This window comes from Macaca mulatta, chromosome 1 (genome assembly GCF_049350105.2).
Source record: "Macaca mulatta isolate MMU2019108-1 chromosome 1, T2T-MMU8v2.0, whole genome shotgun sequence".
Taxonomy (NCBI): Eukaryota; Metazoa; Chordata; class Mammalia; order Primates; family Cercopithecidae; genus Macaca; species Macaca mulatta.
The window spans coordinates 225,742,499-225,761,402 of NC_133406.1; the positions used below are offsets into that span (position 1 = coordinate 225,742,499).

At 53.5% G+C, this 18,904-nt stretch overlaps 1 protein-coding gene and 1 long non-coding RNA gene across 7 annotated transcripts in view; one reads left to right on the plus strand and one right to left on the minus strand.

Moving 5' to 3' along the window:
* LOC114674069 (chymotrypsin-C-like) overlaps positions 1-15,548 on the minus strand; it is a 37,977-nt gene extending 22,429 nt beyond the window's left edge. For 2 of the 6 annotated variants that reach the window (XM_077973543.1, XM_077973544.1), the window contains exons 1-7: positions 15,408-15,548; positions 13,481-13,572; positions 13,282-13,379; positions 11,316-11,441; positions 10,338-10,474; positions 9,135-9,280; positions 8,138-8,290 (exon numbers count right to left, since the gene is read on the minus strand). In XM_077973543.1, the coding sequence (XP_077829669.1) occupies positions 8,138-8,290; positions 9,135-9,280; positions 10,338-10,474; positions 11,316-11,441; positions 13,282-13,379; positions 13,481-13,525 (705 nt within the window). In that variant the 5' untranslated portion in view covers positions 13,526-13,572; positions 15,408-15,548. Of the gene's footprint in view, positions 1-1,738; positions 3,841-5,077; positions 7,266-8,137; positions 8,291-9,134; positions 9,281-10,337; positions 10,475-11,315; positions 11,442-13,281; positions 13,380-13,480; positions 13,573-14,883; positions 14,983-15,407 lie in introns of those variants that run through there. The other 4 variants (XM_077973545.1, XM_077973546.1, XM_077973541.1 and 1 more) reach the window with 4 other exon arrangements.
* The window catches only part of LOC144336118 (uncharacterized), a 26,628-nt gene continuing 7,724 nt past the window's right edge, over positions 1-18,904 (plus strand). Inside the window, exon 1 of the long non-coding RNA XR_013407576.1 lies at positions 1-172. This is a non-coding gene — a long non-coding RNA (uncharacterized LOC144336118). The remainder of the gene's footprint in view (positions 173-18,904) is intronic.

Consider the following 18,904-nt stretch of genomic DNA (forward strand, 5'->3'; position numbering starts at 1 on the left):
TGGGGGTGAGGGATCAGGGCTGGATGGTGTATGTTGGGGGGGTCTCCCTGCTACAGCTGCTTATTCTTTCTTTTTTTTTTGAGACGGAATCTCCCTCTGTCGCCCAGGCTGGAGTGCAACGGCGCATTCTTGGCTCACTGCAACCTCCGAGGGGTGCAGGAGGCACGGCCAGGTGGCAGGTGGCGGCCTGGGTGTGTTCAGGGAAGTGTGGCGCAGTGCCTGCAGGAAGTGGCGGAGACTGGCTGAGCGGTAGGAAAGCCAGGAACAAGCATCAGGCGATAGAGATGACTCCCCTCCGCCCTGCACACTCAGGTTTTCTTTTTTCTACCAACACAACCTGGCAGAGACACGGATGGGTTGGAGGCAAGTCCCTCTTGACCGGCTTCTGTGTAGTAAGAGCCTAGGTGGCCTCTCTGCCTGTTCCCTGGCTGGGAAGGCACCACTGGTTCCTGGAGCACACAGCCTGGTGAAAGAGGGCCAGGTGCTGTTTGCCCAGCTAGGCTCTCTTATCAACCAAACACCTGCCCTACTGGTCTCTGGGAACAGAGTGGGAAGAAGACAAGATGGGGGCTGGGGAGAGTGATCCCTGTGTTGGTAAAATGGGCTTTTCTTTTCTTTGGGACGGGTGTCATTGTTGCTCAGGCGCGATCACAGCTTATTGCAGCCTCTACCTCCTAAGGAGGTCTCAACCAATCCTCCCACCTCAGCCTTCCAAGTAGCTGGGACTGCAGGTGCATGCCACCATGCCTGGCCAACTTTTGTATTTTTTTGTAGAGATGTGGTATATGTTGTTCAGGCTGCTGTCGAACTCCTGGGCTCCAGCAACCCTCCCACATCAGCCTCCTAGAGTGCTGGGATTACAGGCGTGCGCCTCTGTACCCAGCCAAAATGGGTTTTTCCACACCTAAAGCTGCCTTGTGCAGCCCCTAAGGCCTTGAACTGGCTGGGTGACAGTGCTGGTGACAGCAGCACAACACAGGGACCTGTGTCCCAGAATTGTGTCTTGGACGCCTGAGCTTCTGAATGAATGTCTCATTTGTGCACCTTTTCCAGGCTCCCCAGCTCCCTTCACCTTCTCTAGGTAAGTGTACTTTGAACACCTAATAGCAACCACGTACTGAAACGTGTCTTTACGCTGCAAACTGCTTAATACTTTTAATAACCTCATTTTATAATCAAGGCTCAGAGAGGTTAAGTGACCCACCCACAATCACACAGCAGTAAGGAGCTGGGTCTCTAGACTAGGTCTCCTGGGTTCATAAACTTGCACCATTTGCTGTGCCCAGTCCCTCCCCCACATGTCCTGGCGCCACTGCAGAACACAGACAATGCCTGGAGTGTGAGGGGAGCATTTTTGCGAGGGATATAAATACTTCGCACGCCAGTGAGTCTCAGTGGTTGTGTCCCTAGAATTGGTGTGCTCTTGGTCTCAAACTCCAAGAATGAAATCGCGGACACTTGTGGGTGTTACAGTTCTTAAAGATGGTATGGCCGGGGTTTGTTCCTTCAGACGTTCATGTGTCTGGAGCTTCTTCCTTTCGGTAGGTTTGGGTTCTTCTTGTCTTCAAGAGTGAAATTGCAGAGCTGCGGGATGACTGTTACAGTTCTTAAACGCACCGTGTCTGAAATGCACCGTGTCTGGAGTTGTTCATTCTTCCTGGTGTGTTCATGGTCTTGTCGGCGTCGGAAGTAAAGCTGCAGACCTCCGCAATAAGTTTAACGGCTCAAAAACACAACATTCAGCCAGAATGACCAACATTTATTGCAGAGTAAAAGAACAAACCTTCCACACTTAAAGAGTAGATCTGATCTCGGTTGTTAGTGGTAGCGCAGGCAGCCTGCTTTTATTCCCTTATCTGACCCCACCCACATCTTGCTGATTGGTCTATTTTACAGAGAGCTGATTGGTCCATTTTACAGAGAGCTGATTGGTCCATTTTACAGAGAGCTGATTGGTCCATTTTGACAGAGTTCTGATTGGTGCGTTTACAATCCTTGAGCTAGACAGAGTCACAGAGTGCTAGTCCTCCAAGTCTGCACTAGGTTAGCTAGATACAGAGTACCAATTGGTGTATTCACAAATCCTGAGCTAGACACAGAGTGCTCATTGGTGCTTTTACAATCCTTGAGTCAGACACAGAGTCACAGAGTGCTAGTCCTCCAAGTCTGCACTAGGTTAGCTAGATACAGAGTACCAATTGGTGTATTCACAAATCTTGAGCTAGACACAGAGTGCTCATTGGTGCTTTTACAATCCTTGAGTCAGACACAGAGTCACAGAGTGCTAGTCCTCCAAGTCTCCACTAGGTTAGCTAGATACAGAGTGCTGATTGGTACACATACAATCCTCCCGCTAGATATAAAAGTTCTCCAAGTTCCCATTCGGTTTAGGAGTCCAGCTGGCTTCACTCAGTGGATGCTGCATTGGGGCTGCAGGCGGAGCTGCCCGCCAGTCCGGAGCTGCGCCTGCACTCGTCAGCCCTTGGGCTGTCAATGGAACTGGGCGGCTTGGAGCAGGGGGCGGCACCCGTTGGGGAGGCTCAGGCCGCGCGGGAGCCCACCGCACCTAGGGGAGCTCAGACTTGACGGGCTGCAGGTCCGACCCCTGCCTCACGGGGAGGCAGCTACACCCGGCGAGAATTTCAGTGCAGCGCCAGCGGACCAGCACTGCTGGGGGATCTGGCGCAACCTCCGCAGCTGCTGGCCCGGGTGCCAAGCCCCTCACTGCCCTGGGCCGGCGGTGCCGGCCCGCCGGCCGCTCAGTGTGCGGGGCCCGCCGAGCCCGCGCCTGCGCCTGCGCCTGCTGGAACTCGCACCGGCCCGCGAGCGCCACACGCAGCCCCGGTTCCCGCCCGCGCCTCTCCCTCCACACTGCCCGCAAGCAGAGGGAGGCGACTCCGGCCTCAGCCAGCCCAGTGAGGGGCTCCCACGGTGCTGTGGCGGACTGAAGGGCTCCCACGGTGCTGTGGCGGGCTGAAGGGCTCCTCCAGTGCCGCCAGAGTGGACGCCGAGGCTGAGGAGGCGCTGACAGTGAGGGCTGCTAGCACATTGTCACCTCTCAGTTGGAAGTGACGCAGCACAGAAAAGATGGGTCTTGGGATTCCTGGAGGGAACACAGGGTCCTGGGGCCTTCTGTCCCACTGATGGGTGAGGGCTGGGGTGGAGGCGGATGGGCCAGCGGCCCCTGTGGGCAGTGGCCACCTCTGTGGCAGTAGAAGGTGGGGACTCAGAGGGTCAGGCAGGCCAAAGCTGCTGCAGTCCAGCCTCTACCTGGAGCTGGAGGGGCTCTGGGGACACAGCGGAGGCCTCTCCTGTCACCTCTGGACTTTGTTTGCTGCCTGGTGGAGGGCTGGGCGGGTGCCACATGACCACGGCGCTGTGCAGGGGCACCTGGTGAGGGACTCAGTCTTTCCTGAGCCAAGTCAGGAGGACTCCCGTCCTCAGTGCCCCCCACGAAAGCAAAGCCCCTGCCGCTTTCTGACCCTGGGCTCCCAGGAAGGTCAGCGATGACAATCGGGCTCTGGAGACAAATTGCCTGGGCTCCTCAGCCACAAAATGCAGCATCTCTTAAGCTGGGGTGCATGTGCCCCCCAGGGGACATCTGGCAATATCTAGAGATGTTTTTGGTTGTCATACCTGGGGCGAGGGGTGCCGGTGGTATCTGGTGGGTGGAGGCCAGGGAAGCTCCATAGCGCACAGGGTGGCCCCACCACAAAGAATGACCTGGCCGGCCTGGCGCGGTGGCTCACGCCTGTAATCCCAGCACTTTGGGGGGCTGAGGCGGGCAGATCATGAGGTCAGGAGATCAAGACCATCCGGGCCAACATGGTGAAACCCCGTCTCTATTAAAAATACACAAATTAGCTGGGCATGGTGGCAAGCACCTGCAATCCCTGCTACTCGGGAGGCTGAGGCAGGAGAATCACTTAAACACAGGAGGAGGAGGTTGCAGTGAGCTGAAACCGTGCCATTGCACTCCAGCCTGGGTGACAAAGTGAGACTCTGTCTCAAAAAAAAAAAAAAAAAAAAAAAAAAATGACCTGGCTCCAAGTGCCAGTGGTGCTGAGGCTGAGAACCCTGCTGCAAGGGGGCCTCCCTCATGGGCCACTGTGAGGAATGACAGCCCATCCCTGTCAAGCACTCAGCACAGCTCCCAGCACACAGAGCTAGCTGCATAAATGGCCGTCGACGCCACTAAAACAAGATTGAATCACCTCCACTAATCTCCTGACGGCGCAGCGCTTTTTCTTTACAACCCCTGTGCTCAGCGATCCTCCAGGTCCGGATTAGGTCAGAAGGGCTGTTATCGGTGGGGCCACCAGCCCCCTAACCAGCAGGTCAGGGGTTCATGTCCCAGCCTCTGGGTCCCATGTCTCTCTCTCTCAGCCCCAGCTTTATCTATTATTCAAATGGATGGGTTTCTTCTGCAGCCAGGGGCAGCTCAGTTTCAGAGGAAGTGCAGATAAAGTGTCCAAACTTGGATGGAAACGTGGGCTATGGATCCCTCTGTCTTTGGCAGCTCCCAGGCCTGGCTGGGCCGCAGCTCAAACCACGGTTTGAACGGCCGCCTCTATCAATCAAGGGCCAATCAATTACTGGGGCTGGGCTCCATCCAGGGCCAGCTCGGGCCCCCAGGGGGACAATATAGGAGCTGGCTGTGGTGCCAAAGAGTCCATCACCAAGAGGAGGTGACTGGGGCTGCGAGAGGCCAGGTGCTGGGGTGGGAGGTGAAGCCCCCAGAGGTAGCTGTGGAGGAGGCCATCCCCAAGAGACTCCTGGAGAGTGGCCATCTGCCCGGTGCCCTGGGCTCTGATGTGGTCTAGTGCAGGGGATCAGCCAGGTTCCAGGGTCAACCTGATTGAAGATGGCCTTGAGGGTTTGTGGTTACATCAACTCCGCTGAGACTGACCTGGGTCCAAACCCCAGCTCTGCCACCTGCTGGCAGGATAACCCTGGTCAAGTCACCTAACCCCACAGACCTCAGTTTCCTCATCTACATCATGGAGATCAAAGAACTCATCTCAGGATGGAGGCAAGGATTAAAACAGACGATACAAACAGACTCTTAGCACAGAGCCTGGTCCACAGGAAGCACTTTATACACGCCTACTATGATACTAAAAACCAGTTATTATTCTTCCTAACATCCACCTTCAAGATTATTAAAGAGTAAATGAGGCTGGACGCCATGGCTCACGCCTATAATGCCAGCATTTTGGGAGGCTGAGGTGGGAGGATCACTAGAGCCCAGGAGTTTGAGACCAGCTTGGGCAAGATAGGCAGACCACATCTCAATAAAAAAAATAAAGGGCCGGGCATGGTGGCTCACGCCTGTAATCCCAGCACTTTGGGAGACTAAGGCAGGTGGATCACCTGAGGTCAGAAGTTTGAGACCAGCCTGGACAACATGGTGAAGCCCATATCTACTAAAAAAAACCCAAAAGAATTAGCTGGGCGTGGTGGTGTGTGCCTGTAATCCCAGCTACTTGGGAGGCTGAGGGCAGGAGAATTGCTTGAACCCAGGAGGTGGAGGTTGCTGTGAGCCGAGAACGTGCCACTGCACTCCAGCCTGGGCATCAGAGTGAGACTCCATCTCAAAAAGAAGAGGATAACTGGGAGTGAAGTTTGGATTAAGCAAACAGGACTGCCTTCTGTACTTGGGTACCTTCTAGTTAAATTTTAAGACCAAGCTTGGGCATCATCACCTCCAGGAAGCCATCCTGGATTTCTCCCACCAGCTGACACTGGTTTAAGTGTCCCGTTTCTCTGCTTCCGGTCCATATTTCTGTTTTCAAATGTATACCAGGGAATTTAATGATCTATTTACTGGTCTGTCTCCTGCACAGCTGGGGTCCCCCCATCCTGGATTCCTGGGTCTGGGTGGTGTTGGGCTCCCTGTAGCCCCCACTGCTTGTCGAGTAAGTCAAGTCTTTCCTGAGACTTGCCTTGGCATCACTGGGGTGCAGGAGTCACACCATGGTCCCCACTCCCAGGGGACAAAGTCTGGTGGAGAAAAGGGAGAACTCTTGGGCCAGTCTGAGCAGCTGCAGCCAAGGGCTCTCCAGCGAGGGGTCCAGAGGGTGGGCTGGGGGCACCTCCACAGAACAGGACATTCCCAGGAGCACGCCAGGTCAGAGGCCCCTATCACCAGGGTCTGATCCCCCTGGCATGTCCCTCCCTGGACACTGGGTCCCTCTCATCTCTGGCCACCCTCATCATCAGGGTCTGATCCCCCTGGCATGTCCCTCCCTGGACACTGGGTCCCTCTCATCTCTGGCCACCCTAATCATCAGGGTCTGATCCTCCTGCCATGTCCCTCCCTGGACACTGGGTCTGTTTCATCTCGGGCTCCTCTTGGCCTCTTGTCAGCCTTGGGAGAATTCTCTTCTGCTGGATCAGGCATTGCCGGCTGTCCCAACTCCTTCCTCTCTCTGGGCCTCAGTTTCCCCACCTGTCTAATGCAATGAAAGCGTATCCAGCTCTGACCACTGTGATTCTTTGTAGGAACCATTGCCTTCTTCAAACGTGTGTCTCCTGAGGGTGATGCTGGGGTCTCCTCCTCTTCCTTTACCTTCACCATGCCCAGCACAGGGCAGGACACAGGGGCCGGCTCACTAAACACGTCTCAAAGCAGAGAGCCCCTGCCAACAGCAGATGCGGAGTCTGTGCTGCGGGGTGGGTTGGGGGGGTCCCGGCTGGGGAGCCCCTTCCCCAGGAGTGGCTGTCCCTGAGCTTTGGCCATCCTCCTGTGGGGTGGTCTCTCTGGCCTAGGGGAGGCTGCTCTTGGGGAGACCCTGCCTTCCACCTGCAGCTGGGGGCCGTGAGGACCTGCCAGGCCCCTCGGTGGAGGTAGGATCAGAGAAGCGAGTGATTTCATCAGCGTCTCACCTGTTCACAGCTTGTGAGATGGAGTGGGGAAGGTGTCTGATGTGTCCTTAACTCCCATCCCCTCCGGCTTCACACAAGACTCCCTGGGCTCTCCGCCCCCAGCCCCCTGCCTGCCATTAATGCCCCAGGAGGCTGTTTCCTTGGTCCTCTCTCTGGGCCTCCGTTTTCCCACCTGTCTAATGCAGGGTGGGGGAAACTGGCTGGGTGGGGTCTCTCTTTGGCTGCATAGTGTGGAAAGGGGCAGCCCCAGAGAGCTGGGAAGCAGCAGTTAGTGGCTGCGCAAATCAAGGATCCAGGCGGCCCCGGGAGAAGGAAGTTTATTGCTCTTGCAGGGACTCCCTGTCGCCGCTCCCAGCAACAGGTCACAGCTGCATTTTCTGGAGGAGCAGAGAACAGTGTGAGGGACTCAGGGCTGTGCCACCTTCCGGGGCGGCACAAGGCTCTGCCCGGAGGGTAGGTCCATGGGGGCATGGCCGGCGGCTCCCAGCCTTCACATGCCAGCCTTATCCCTGTCCAAAGGGTCTGAGCCCCTCAGCATTTCAGGCCATTGTGCAAAGGGGTCTTGCAACACACCCTGTCCCCAGTGGGGAAGCCCCCAGCCCAGGGTGACCCTCTGTTCCCCTACTCTCAAGATGATAATGGCCATCCACACCATCCCTCTCCTCTGCTGGGCCATAGCCTCAGAGGGTCAGGTTTTGGGGGAGACTGGTGTGGGACCTGGATGGGGACATAAGTGCTTGATGAAGGCAGTGGATGGATGGATGGAGGAGTCGATGACTGTTTTCCTTATTGGGACCCAACTTAAGGCCTGCTACTGGAAGCACTCAACCAATATTTCTTGAATGAGAGAGTGAATGTGTGAATAAGTGCATGAATGAATCACTGAATGAGCAAATGAGAGAGTGACGAAATGCATGAATGAATGAGTGAATGAATGCATGAATGAGTGAATAAATGCCAGCAGGAGTGACTAAATGCATGAATGAGTGAATAAATGCAAGAATGAGTGAATAAATGCAAGAATGAATGAATAAGTGAATAAATGAATGTATGAATAAATGCATGAATGGGTGAATAAATGCATAAATCAGTGAGTGACTAAATGCATGAATGAGTGAATAAGGGCAGGAATGAGTGAATGAATAAGTGAATAAATGATGAATGAATAAATGCATGAATGAGTGAGGGGGTGGGCGAGTGAGGGGGAGGGGCTGACCGGTGCAGGGACAGCTGTGGAGGCGGCACCCACCTCGTTGATCCAGTCGATGTAGGCGGACACCCGGGTGTAGACTACCGGCTTCTTGCGGGTGTTGCAGCCCAGCGGGGAGCCAAAGCTGACGATGCCAGACACCTCCCAGGAGCCGTTCTCCAGCTGGCAGTTCAGTGGACCACTGGAGTCCCCCTGCACCAGGCCGGGAGGGCATCAGCCACCAGGCCCCCGAGAGGCAGGCTTGGGAAGCAGGGCTGGGTTGGGGTGGGGGATGTGGGTTGGTTTCTCAGCCTTAGTAGACGGTTTTGGTCTCAGCCTGCCCATGGTGAGGGAGGCAGAGGAAGTGTGGTTTGGGGCTGCCTTGGCCTTGTTCTAGGAGGCCCTGGGGTGTCCGACTAGCTCTTGGTTTGCTGTGTGATCTTGGGATGATGTTACGCCTCTCCGTGCCTCAGTTTCCCTAGCTGTTCAGGTCTCCTTGTCTAAGATTCTGTGAGCTAGTCAGAGCAGTGAGGATGCTGGCAGCTGTGCCAGAGGCCTGGGAAGGTGGGGAAGGAGGGCGAGAATGGGGAAAGAGTTGTGTGTGAAAACAGGCCATTCCCTGATTATCTTAGATGTTTTATGGTTCTGGTCTCCCTGGACTGGCGGAGCAAATGGCATGGAGGAGCATGTGTAGAGACTTCAGTGAAGTCTCTTCTGCATCCTTTAAACTCATTTAATCCTAACCCTGTGAAGTGGTTACTGTAACTCCATTTTACAGATGGAAAAACTGAGGTCAGAGGTTCAACGGCCTTCCCAAGGTTCTGCAGCTCTTAAATGGTGGGACTGGGGCTTGAACTCAGATACTCATGCTCAATGCTCATGCTCTCACCACAGTGCTGAGCGGGGGGCGGTGATGGGCTTACCCTGAGCCTGCTGGGCCCAGTCAGGGCTTGCTCAGTCTCCTCCCAGGGGAAGGGTTTAGTCCATTGCACCTCCCTTTGCTCATGTCCACTTGGCCACTTAGAGTAGGGACAAGGTGCAGAACCTAGTCACTCACACTGCAGGCTGAGATGATGCCATCGCCCCCAGCACACACCATGGTTTCTGTCACCATGAAGCCCCACCAGTCAATCCTGGAGCATGTGGCGTGATCCACCACACGCTGCAGGCCCTGCTGCAGCTCATCAGCAATGGGGCCGTTGGCTGGGGAGAGAGTGAGCAGTGACCAGGGAGGCAGCCGGGCAGCCCAGCCCAGCCCAGCCCCGCCCCTCCCCAGGCCTTCAGGGAGCAGAGGCCTGGGACGGGACCCAGGGGAGCGCCGGCTGAGACGCTGTGCAGACCACACAGCTGCCCTTCATCAAGAGGCAAGCCCAGGTCCCAGAGGGCCAGGAGCAGGCTGCCAGCAGTAGGAAGCTATAGTGTTAAGTTGTCTTTAAATTGGATTGAAATTAAATTGGATAAAATGGGGGTTTAGTTGTCAATCATGTGTCTTTGCTGTCACACATTAAAAAGCCTTTCTTACCCCAAGATTTTCTTTTTTTCTTTCCTCTTTTCTTTTTTTTTTTTTTTGATACAAGGTCTCACTCTGTTGCTCAGGCTGGAGTGCAGTGGCAAGATCACAGCTCACTGCAGCCTCAAACCCCTGGGCTCAAGTGATCCTCTCGCCTCAGCCTCCTGAGTAGTTTGGGACTACAGGTACACACCACCATACACTGCTATTTAAAAAAATTGTTTTTTTTTTGTAGAGGCAGGGTCTCACTATGTTGCCCAGGCTGGTCTTGAACTCCTGGCCTCAAGCAATCGTTCCTCCTCGGCTTCCTAAAATGCGGCATTACAGGCGTGAGCCGCCACACTTGGCCTCTCTCCCAGGCTTTTCTAAATAGCGATCTGCACTTTCTTCTAAGTATCTCACAGTTTCATGATTTGCATTTACCTTTTAGTTCCTCTGGGATCTATTTGGGCATATTATACGGTAGATGTCATCCCCCACCCCAAATGGTTTATTTTCGTTTATTTATGCTACACTTACTATGTGCCAAGTGCTGTTCTGAGCACTTGACAAATTCTAATTCGTCTAAACCTTACCACATCTCTCAGAGACCCTTGTTAGTGTCTGTCACATGGTATGTGCTTAGTAAATACTAGCTGTTATTGTTACAAAGTTTACAAAGACATGAAAATGTGAAGGCAGAAAGGGAAAGTGGGTGGCATGCTGCTTCCTTCAGGAAGGCTCTCGGGATTTGCCAGGGATGATACTCACTCCAGAGGCTGCCCCAGCCAGTGACATAGCAGGGGTAGTCGTTGGGGAGCAGGGAGTCCTTCTCTGGCAGGCAGGCCACCTGGATGGTGTCACTCAGCTCCACGTGCTCTGCAAGCTTGAGGAGGGCAATGTCGTTGCTGGAATCCAAAGTGGAGAGGGTGAGTGGGCAGGAGGACCCTGGCCCCACAAGTCCAGGTTAAGGGGCTCGGGCTGTGAGTTGGGAGTCAGGCCCAGGGTTCTCAGGGGTCCTGCACAAACTTCCTGACTGCCAGCTGCTTCTTGACCTTCGGGGATGTCGGGACGAACGATTCACCATCTAACATGATCACCTGCCCTGTTGACGGCTTCTTCTCACATGTCATCACCTCGGGAAAGGGTTAACAGAGGGAGGTGGGGGTGGAAGTGTTCAAAACCACTGCTGGCTGTGTGTCCATTGAAACAGAGGCTATAGCAAGTTGCGAACTCTAATGCCAAAGATGGCACTTGCAGATGCCAGTTTTAATATGTTCATGTTACAGGCATAAAAGCTGGCCACCCCAGACACACCTGGTTTGATTCCTAGTTCTGCCACAAAGTGGGCTGTGTGACCTGGGACACATTTCTTAACCTCTCTGAGGCTCGGTTCTTTGTCCAGGGCTGTTGTTAGGATTACATAACAGATGGCACATAAAGTATCTATTGCAATGTGGGCATACAGTAGGCACTCAATAAAGGTGAGCCCTGGCCCAGCCTCTGGAGAGACACTGTGGGGGGCCTTCCTGTGGACCTTCCTGGGAGTCTTGGCCAATGAGGGGGATCCAAGGGGTATTTGTCTCCACTCAGCATTTTGCCATTTTGTGTAAGAGAGTCATTCGCTGGCTGTCCAGGGTGAGGATGGGGTGTCAGGTGTGGGATGCGAGAGGCTCTGTGGCTGTGTCTTGGGGACCCCTCCTTCTACACTGCCCCCAGCAGCTGTGGGATGGGCAATTTGTCACTCACATTGCCAGGTCGTAGCTCCAATTCTTGTGGACATAGATGGTGTCCACACCCACAAACAGGGATCCCTCCTCATCTTCCACCTCCAGGTTGTGCTTTCCCAGGGCCACACGGTAGATCCGGTTGTTGCTGGGCAGAGGAAGGGGACCAGGTCAGGGTGGCCCCTGGTCCTGCCAGCCAGTGGGATAGAGAGGGAGCTTGGGGCTTTGATGGGACTCATTTGAGGGGAAGAGAGTGTCCCCATTGTCCTTTCCCAGGGTGACGGGGAAGGGCCTAGGACTTGGGGTCAAGGGACTTGGGTTCATGTTGTGAGCTTGCTGCTCCTGGCTGTGTAGCCTCGTGCCTCAGTTCCCTCATCTGTAAGGGGGAGGCAATACTGGAACATACTCCCAGGGCGGCTGTGAGAATAAACTCATCCAAGCTTACACCGCTCTTGCCTGCACAGTGGCGGCATCCACCTCACTGCCCCTCACTTGTACGCTGGCCTACTCCTGTCTATTCCGAACCCAGCGGTGTGGGTTTAAAAATATCTCAGGCCAGGTGCAATGGCTCACGCCTGTAATCCCAGCACTTTGGGAAGCTGAGACCTGAGGATTGCTTGAGGCCAGGAGTTTGAGACCAGCCTGGGCCACATGGCAAATCCCCATCTGTACAAAACACAGAAAACTTGTGGTGAGGTTTGGGCTTCTAAGTCAAAAAACAAACAAACAAACAAAAATAAGAAGAAAAATTAGCTGGGAATGTGTGGTGGCGTGTGCTTATGGACCCAGGAGGGGTCTATAACCTACTCGGGAGGCTGAGGTGGGAGGATTGCTTGAGCTCAGGAGGTCGAGGCTACAGTGAGCCATGATGGCGCCACTAAATGAGATTCTGTCTGTACCAAAAAAAAAAAAGTTATATATGAAATATATAAAATTAAATATGTGGCAATATATATTTTTAATAAAATGTATTAAAAATATTTTGCAGAATATACAAAAATATGTCAGCCCACAACTCTCCTTTGCTCAGAAATCCTTCCGAGAGCTCCCTCTTACTCAGCGTCAAAGCCAAGGTCCCGACAGTGACCTGCACTTATTTCCTCTCTAGCTCCCCTACTCCCACTCTCCTCTAGCTCACGCTGCCCCTGCCACACCGGCTTCCTCGTTACTTCTCAGCCATACCGACAGGTCTCTTCTCCAAGCCTCTGCGTGGCTGTTCCCTCCACCTGGAACACCACTCCCCTAGACCCATGATTTCCTCCCTCACTTCCTCCAGGCCTTTGCCCAGACCCTTTTAGCTCTCTGAAATGTGCCAAATATTTGCCAAATATCCCCCTTTCAGCTCTTCCCCTGGCCATCCCTTTAAAAATAGAACCCCTCATTCTGTTTCTCCTCTTCTGACTTTATTTTTTATTTTTTTTGAGATGGAGTCTTGCTCTGTTGCCCAGGCTGGATACATGGGCGCCATCTCGGCTCACTGCAACCTCCGCCTCCTGGGTTCAAGCGATTCTCCTACCTCAGCCTCCCAAGTAGCTGGGATTACAGGTGCCCGGCACCACACCTGGCTAATTTTGAATTTTAAGTAGAGATGGGGTTTTACTATCTTGGCCAGGCTGGTCTTGAACTCCTGCCACCAGCCTCGGCCTCCCAGAGTGCTATGATTACAGGTGTGAGCCACTGCACCTGGCCAGTACCTTATTTTTATTATTATTTTTTAAAACACTTGAGATGTTATATCTTGTTAATTGTCTGCCGCTCTGCCTTCCACAAGAGTATAAGCTTCCCGAGAGTACAGACTTTGTCTTCACTGCTGGTTTCTGGCACATAATAGATGCACGATAAATACTTGACTGAATAAATGAGTTACTGGATGTGAGTAGCTTCTGTAGCCCAGTGCCTGGAGTGTGGAGAAGCTGCTCAGTAAAAGCAGAGTATCAGGCTCCCGCCCCCGGGTGATGGCCAGGTCTCAGGGTACCATCCCTGCACACCTGATGCAGTGGGCAGCGGTGAAGACAAAGTTCATGGCGATCAAGATCCCGCCGCACGTGTGCCACCACCTGTTATTCTCGAGGTACTGGAGGGAGATCTGCAGGAGGGTGGGGAGGGCTGTGTGTCAACCCGCGGGTCCCTGGGACCCTCACCCCGCCAGCCTCTCTATCTCTACGTCCCAGCCCCACACAGGCTTACCTGCCAGGGCCAGCTGTGGGGCCGGGCAGCCTCTCCTCCCACCATGCGGGCGGATAGGCTGGGCGGGAAGCTGGGCACCCCGCAGCTGGAGGCTGGGGAGACAGGAGGCCAGGAGAGCCGGTGAGTGGGGCTGGCCGCCCACGGGGAAACAAGTGGGAGGGTGGGCAGGTGGAAGGAGCACAGATTTGGGGCTGGGCAGACACAGGGTTGATACTTTACTGTGTGACAGGGGGGAAGTCACCCAGGTTTCTAGGCCTCGTTTTCCCTTTCTGTGAAATGTGAAGAATCACACTAACCCGGTGAGTTTGTCCTGAGGACTGAATCAGACAACACATAGAAAAGAAAGCGTTTGGCTGGGCACGGTGGTTCACACCTGTAATCCCAGCACTTTGGGAGGCCGAGGCAGGCAGATCCCTTGAGGTCAGGAGTTTGAGACCAGCCTGGCCAACATGGCGAAACCCTGTCTCTACTAAAAATACAAAAATTAGCCAGGCGTGGTGGCACCTGCCTGTAACCCCAGCCACTCAGGAGGCTGAGGCAGGAGAATCGCTTGAGCCCGGGAAACAGAGGTTGCAGCGTGCTGAGATCGTGCAGCGCACTCCAGCCTGGGTGACAAGAGCAAAACTCCATCTCAAAAAAAAAAAAAAAAAAAAAAAAATGTGACTGGCATATGTGCGAGTGCCTGGTACACCTGTGTTCTTCTGTCCCTTTTTAGTCCCCTGCATCATGGTGTGTGTGTGAGAGAGCACGGAGTCCACTGTTATAGCTGGGAAGATGTGTGGAGCAGTTAAGAACACACAGCAGTGCTGTTCCGCGAGACAGACGTGGACTCAAATTCTGCCTCTTCCACTAACCTGCCATGTGATGTCAGACAAGATACTAAGTCGCACTGAACCTCAATGTCCTCATCTGTAATATGGGACTATTAATAGACCCTACCTCTTTTTCTTTTTCTTTTCTTTTGTTTTCTTTCTTTCTTTTTTTTTTTTTTTTTTGAGATGGAGTTTCACTCTTGTTGCCCAGGCTGGAGTTTGATGGCACGATGTTGGCTCACTGCAACCTCCTCCTCCTGGGTTCAAGCGATTCTCCTGCCTCAGCCTCCTGAGTAGCTGGGATTACAGGTGCCCGCCACCACGCCTGGCTAATTTTTGTATTTTTTGTATTTTTAGTAGAGACAGGGTTTCACCATGTTGGTCAGGCTGGTCTGGAACTCCCGATCTCAAGTGATCCACCCACCTCGGCCTCCCAAAGTGCTGGGATTACAGGCGAGAGCCACCGTGCCTGGCAATAGACCCTACTTCTTAAGGTTGTTTTGAGGATCGAATTGGCTCCTACATGTAAGAGTCCCAGCACAGCACCTGGCACATAGTAAATACACAGAAAATAGGAGCTGCTATTATTACTGTTGTTGTAGTTGTTAGCTGGAAGGACTCTTCATTAAGTGCTCTCCTTTGCCAAAAAAGCCAGTGAGATTTAGAGAGGTGAAATGACTTTTCCAGGCCCTGCAGAGAAGAAGTGACATTTAAGCCAAGTCCCTGGGCTCCTAATCTTGGAAAACGCCACCAAAATGATGGAATGGAGAATCCCCAAAGGAGAGAGGGTGCTGGGAATGGCAGGTCCCGATGGTCCCTGGGGTGAACCCAGGATGAGGCATCTCATGTCCCTGACGCTTATGTGTTGCTTTCCACACCTCGTTTCTAACTGGGGACATGTCAGATCATCTTCCCTGTTCTGCAGATGTGGAAACAGAGTTGCTAGGCAGGCTGTGGCTTGTCTGACACACAGCTGGTTGGTAGCATCTGAACCCACAGGAGACCCCAAAGTGTCTTACCTGGAGAGCAGAGGCCCCCCACCCCCATCCTGTCCTTGCCCTGGAGGCCAGCCTGAGCTCACAGCCTGCTGGCTGCAGCCCCACCCCACCGCTTACCACAGGCCAAGAGCGCAGCGAGGACAGTGATGCCCAACGTGGTTGGATGCTCAGGACTGGCTGACCCTCAGGATGGGCTGGGCACACTTATAGGCAAGAGCAGGTGAGTCACCTGGTCAAGGCCAAACTGCCCCTTGGAGAGAAACCTGCTCTGATAAGGCCCCTTCCCCGACCTTGGGTGGTTACTGTTTAATTTGGGCGGGAGATGGGGCTCAGTTCTGAGGGCCCAAAGCACTGAGTGACAGAAGTTCCATCACAGCCTCCGGCGTTCGGGGTTGGCCATCCCTTGGAACATGTGGTTTGATCCATTCGCCCCAAGGCCTGGCCTCAGCCTGGTTGGTTAGATTCTGTTCCTTTTCCCCTCTACTCATACTGAGCTCCCCTTGAAGGTCATTTTCTGAGCTGGGCCTACTGGCCACCTTAGGAAGTATTTCCTGAGAGAAAAGTTCAGAGCACTAGGCACCCCACCATTCATAACGCTGATCTGGGGGTGAAGGAGGATTCTAACTTACACTTTACACTTTTTTTTTTTTTTGAGAGTCTCGCACTGTGGCCCAGGCTGGAGAGCAGTGGCGTGATCTCAGCTCACTGCAATCTCCACCCCTCCCGAGTAGCTGGGATGATAGATGCCACCACCATGCCTGGCTAATTTTTGTATTTTTAGTAGAGACTGGATTTCCCCATGTTGGCCAGGCTATCTTCTTTTCTTTTCTTTTGAGAGTCTCTCTCTGTCGCCCAGACTGGAGTGCAGTGGTGCGATCTTGGCTCACTGCAACCTCCGCCTCCCAGGTTCAAGCAATTCTCCTGCCTTAGTCTCCTGAGTAGCTGGGACCAGTGCCACTGACCTGGCTAATTTTTGTTCCTTTTATAGAGACAGGATTTCACCATGTTGGCCAGGCTGGTCTTGAACTCCTGACCTCAAGTGATCCACTCACCTCGGCCTCCCAAAGTGCTGGGATTACAGGCATGAGCCACTGTGCCTGGCCTCTAACTTACACATTTTTACGCAGCTTAAATTCTTTTTTAAAACAAATATATGTTACTTTGGCAATATAAAAATCAATAGGTTGAATGTTTTAAGAAAGATACACAGACAGGGAGTGGGAATGTGCACTGGGGGCTCTGTTCACTGTGGTGACCTCAGTCCTGGGGTGTCTGGGGATTTCAGGCTGTGGGGAATTTTGTGTTTCATTTTGGAGGTTGGTCGTGCATGATACAGGTTTATCAGTGGCTACTGCCCAGTCTGCTTCAGACCCAGGGCTTTTGGTTGCCAAGCCTTGCAAAGGGTCATTCTAGCCTGGAGACTGGGAACATAAGCAGTGACATGGCTTGAGCTAGGTGACCGGTCTTGGAAATCAGTAGGGTGTGAAGGCGGGAGGCAAGACACCTGGTTTCCATCGCAGTCAGTGACAGAATGGGTGACCCAGACCCTGAGCAACCTCTTTGAGCCTCAGTTTCTCTCATGTCCCTTGATCAACCTGGGAAGATGAATTAACTGGGCTTCTCCTCGTAGGAGCTCATTAATTTATACTCAGAGATACAGCAACTTCCTAGCACGCATCTCAGCCATGTATACATGCCCATGGATTCACAAGTATACATGAACAGGCAACATACACACATGCACACACACACATATGCACACACACATGCACACACACGCAAACGCATACACACACATGCACACACACAGGCAAATACATGCACACACATGCACACACACTCTCCTCCACGTCCACAAAAATGCACACGCCAATGACATAATACATATAAAGCATTCGGTTATGTGTAGAGCCAAGCAGAGCCATGGGCCACACATTCAAACATGCACACAAACATAGAAATGGCCGAATGGATTGATGATGAGGTGGCAGGTGAAGAGAGTTATTGTTAGCTTTCTGAAGGTTCACAGAGGAACTGACCTTTTTTGGAGGGAGGTTGCTGGCTGCTCAGCTATCGGGAAACTTGCTTGTTTTGAGACATCTACAGGGAGCGGCCTTTTATGTAAAACGGCACCAACCAGGGGTTTCACCATGTTGACCAGGCTGGTCTCCAACTCCTGACCTCAAGTGATCCATCCCCCTTGGTCTCCCAAAGTGCTGGGATTATAGGCGTGAGCCACCACACCTGGCCTAATTCACATATTTAAAGAAGTGACTGTTTTGTTTGCTGGGGCTGTGAGTCACTGACATACCGAATACCCAGAAAACATCATTCATTCACTCATTCATTCTTCCCACATTCACTGAGCAACTCCTGTGTGCAGGCCCCATGACAGGACTGGGTACACAGAGATAATAAGACCCGTTCAGCTGTGGGGAGCTCCCTGCTGGGCAGGGTGAGTGGTCCTTGGAGATAGTCTCCCATGGACAGACGGGCCAGGGCGTGGAGTTCTGGGTGAGAAGAGACTGGTTCTGGTGGGGGTCTGATGGGGGCAGGCGGGGAAAGGATTCCTTCTGTACCGAATCCATGTCCAGAATGAATCTGAGGCCTCGAGGCTGAGAGAATGCTGGAATCCACCCCCATCCCACTGCTGAACCCTGGGATTTTCAGGGCCTGGAGTGGGGTCTCCCAGGACCCAGGACTTCAAAGTCCCTGAGCCACTTGGGGCCAGACTGTGCTGGAGAAATAACCAGGGCCGACTTGGCAGAGGCAGCTGGAAAGGGGTGGGGGACGTGGTCAGGTGGTGCCCTAGGGCCTCAGAAGGAGCAATGCCAAGGTGGGGGTGGGGCGGCTAAGAGCCTGAGAAAAGAGGCAGGTGTCACTGACGGGGCTGGGATTTTGTGGCCGCTGGGACAGGACTCTCGGGCGGCAGCTGTTACATCTTGGGTGAGGCCCACTAAGGGGCCAGCTGAGGGGCTGGCAGCGCTTCTCCTCCAAACCAGATGGAAGCACTGGGGGTTAGAGAGGGATGTGGGGCCAGTGAGGGGTTGGCATTCATCGAGGGGTTAACAGTTCAGAGAGAGAGGCTGGGGGGTTCCACGGGGATTTGGAGCTGGGACTCAATGCAGGGAAGCTTAATGAGAGGAGGGAACCTGGGAGGTTTTTTTTTTTAAGTGACAGGGTCTTGCTCTGTCTCTCAGGCTGGAGTGCAGTGGCGCGATCATAGCTCACTGCAGCCTTGAACTTCTGGGCTTAAGTGATCCTCCTCCTGAGCCTCCTGCGTAGCTGCCCAGCTAGTTGTTTTAAATATTTTTCTAGAGATGAGGTCTCGCTATGTTGCCCAGGCTAGTCTTGAACTACTGGACTCAAGTGATCCTTCTACCTCGGCTTCCAAAAGTGCTGGGATTACAAGCATGAGACACTGTACCCAGCCCTCGGGGGGTTTAAGGAGTCCTCTCTCATGGTGCTGGGATCACTCCAGGTCCCTTCCCGCCTCAACTTCCTTTCACTGCCAGGGCTGGGAGTTGGGGTCTTGTGCAGGCGAAGGCTGGGGGCTCCTGACAGGCTGAGACCCTTGGTGGAGGGCCCTGGCATGGGACAGCTGGCACTGGTCT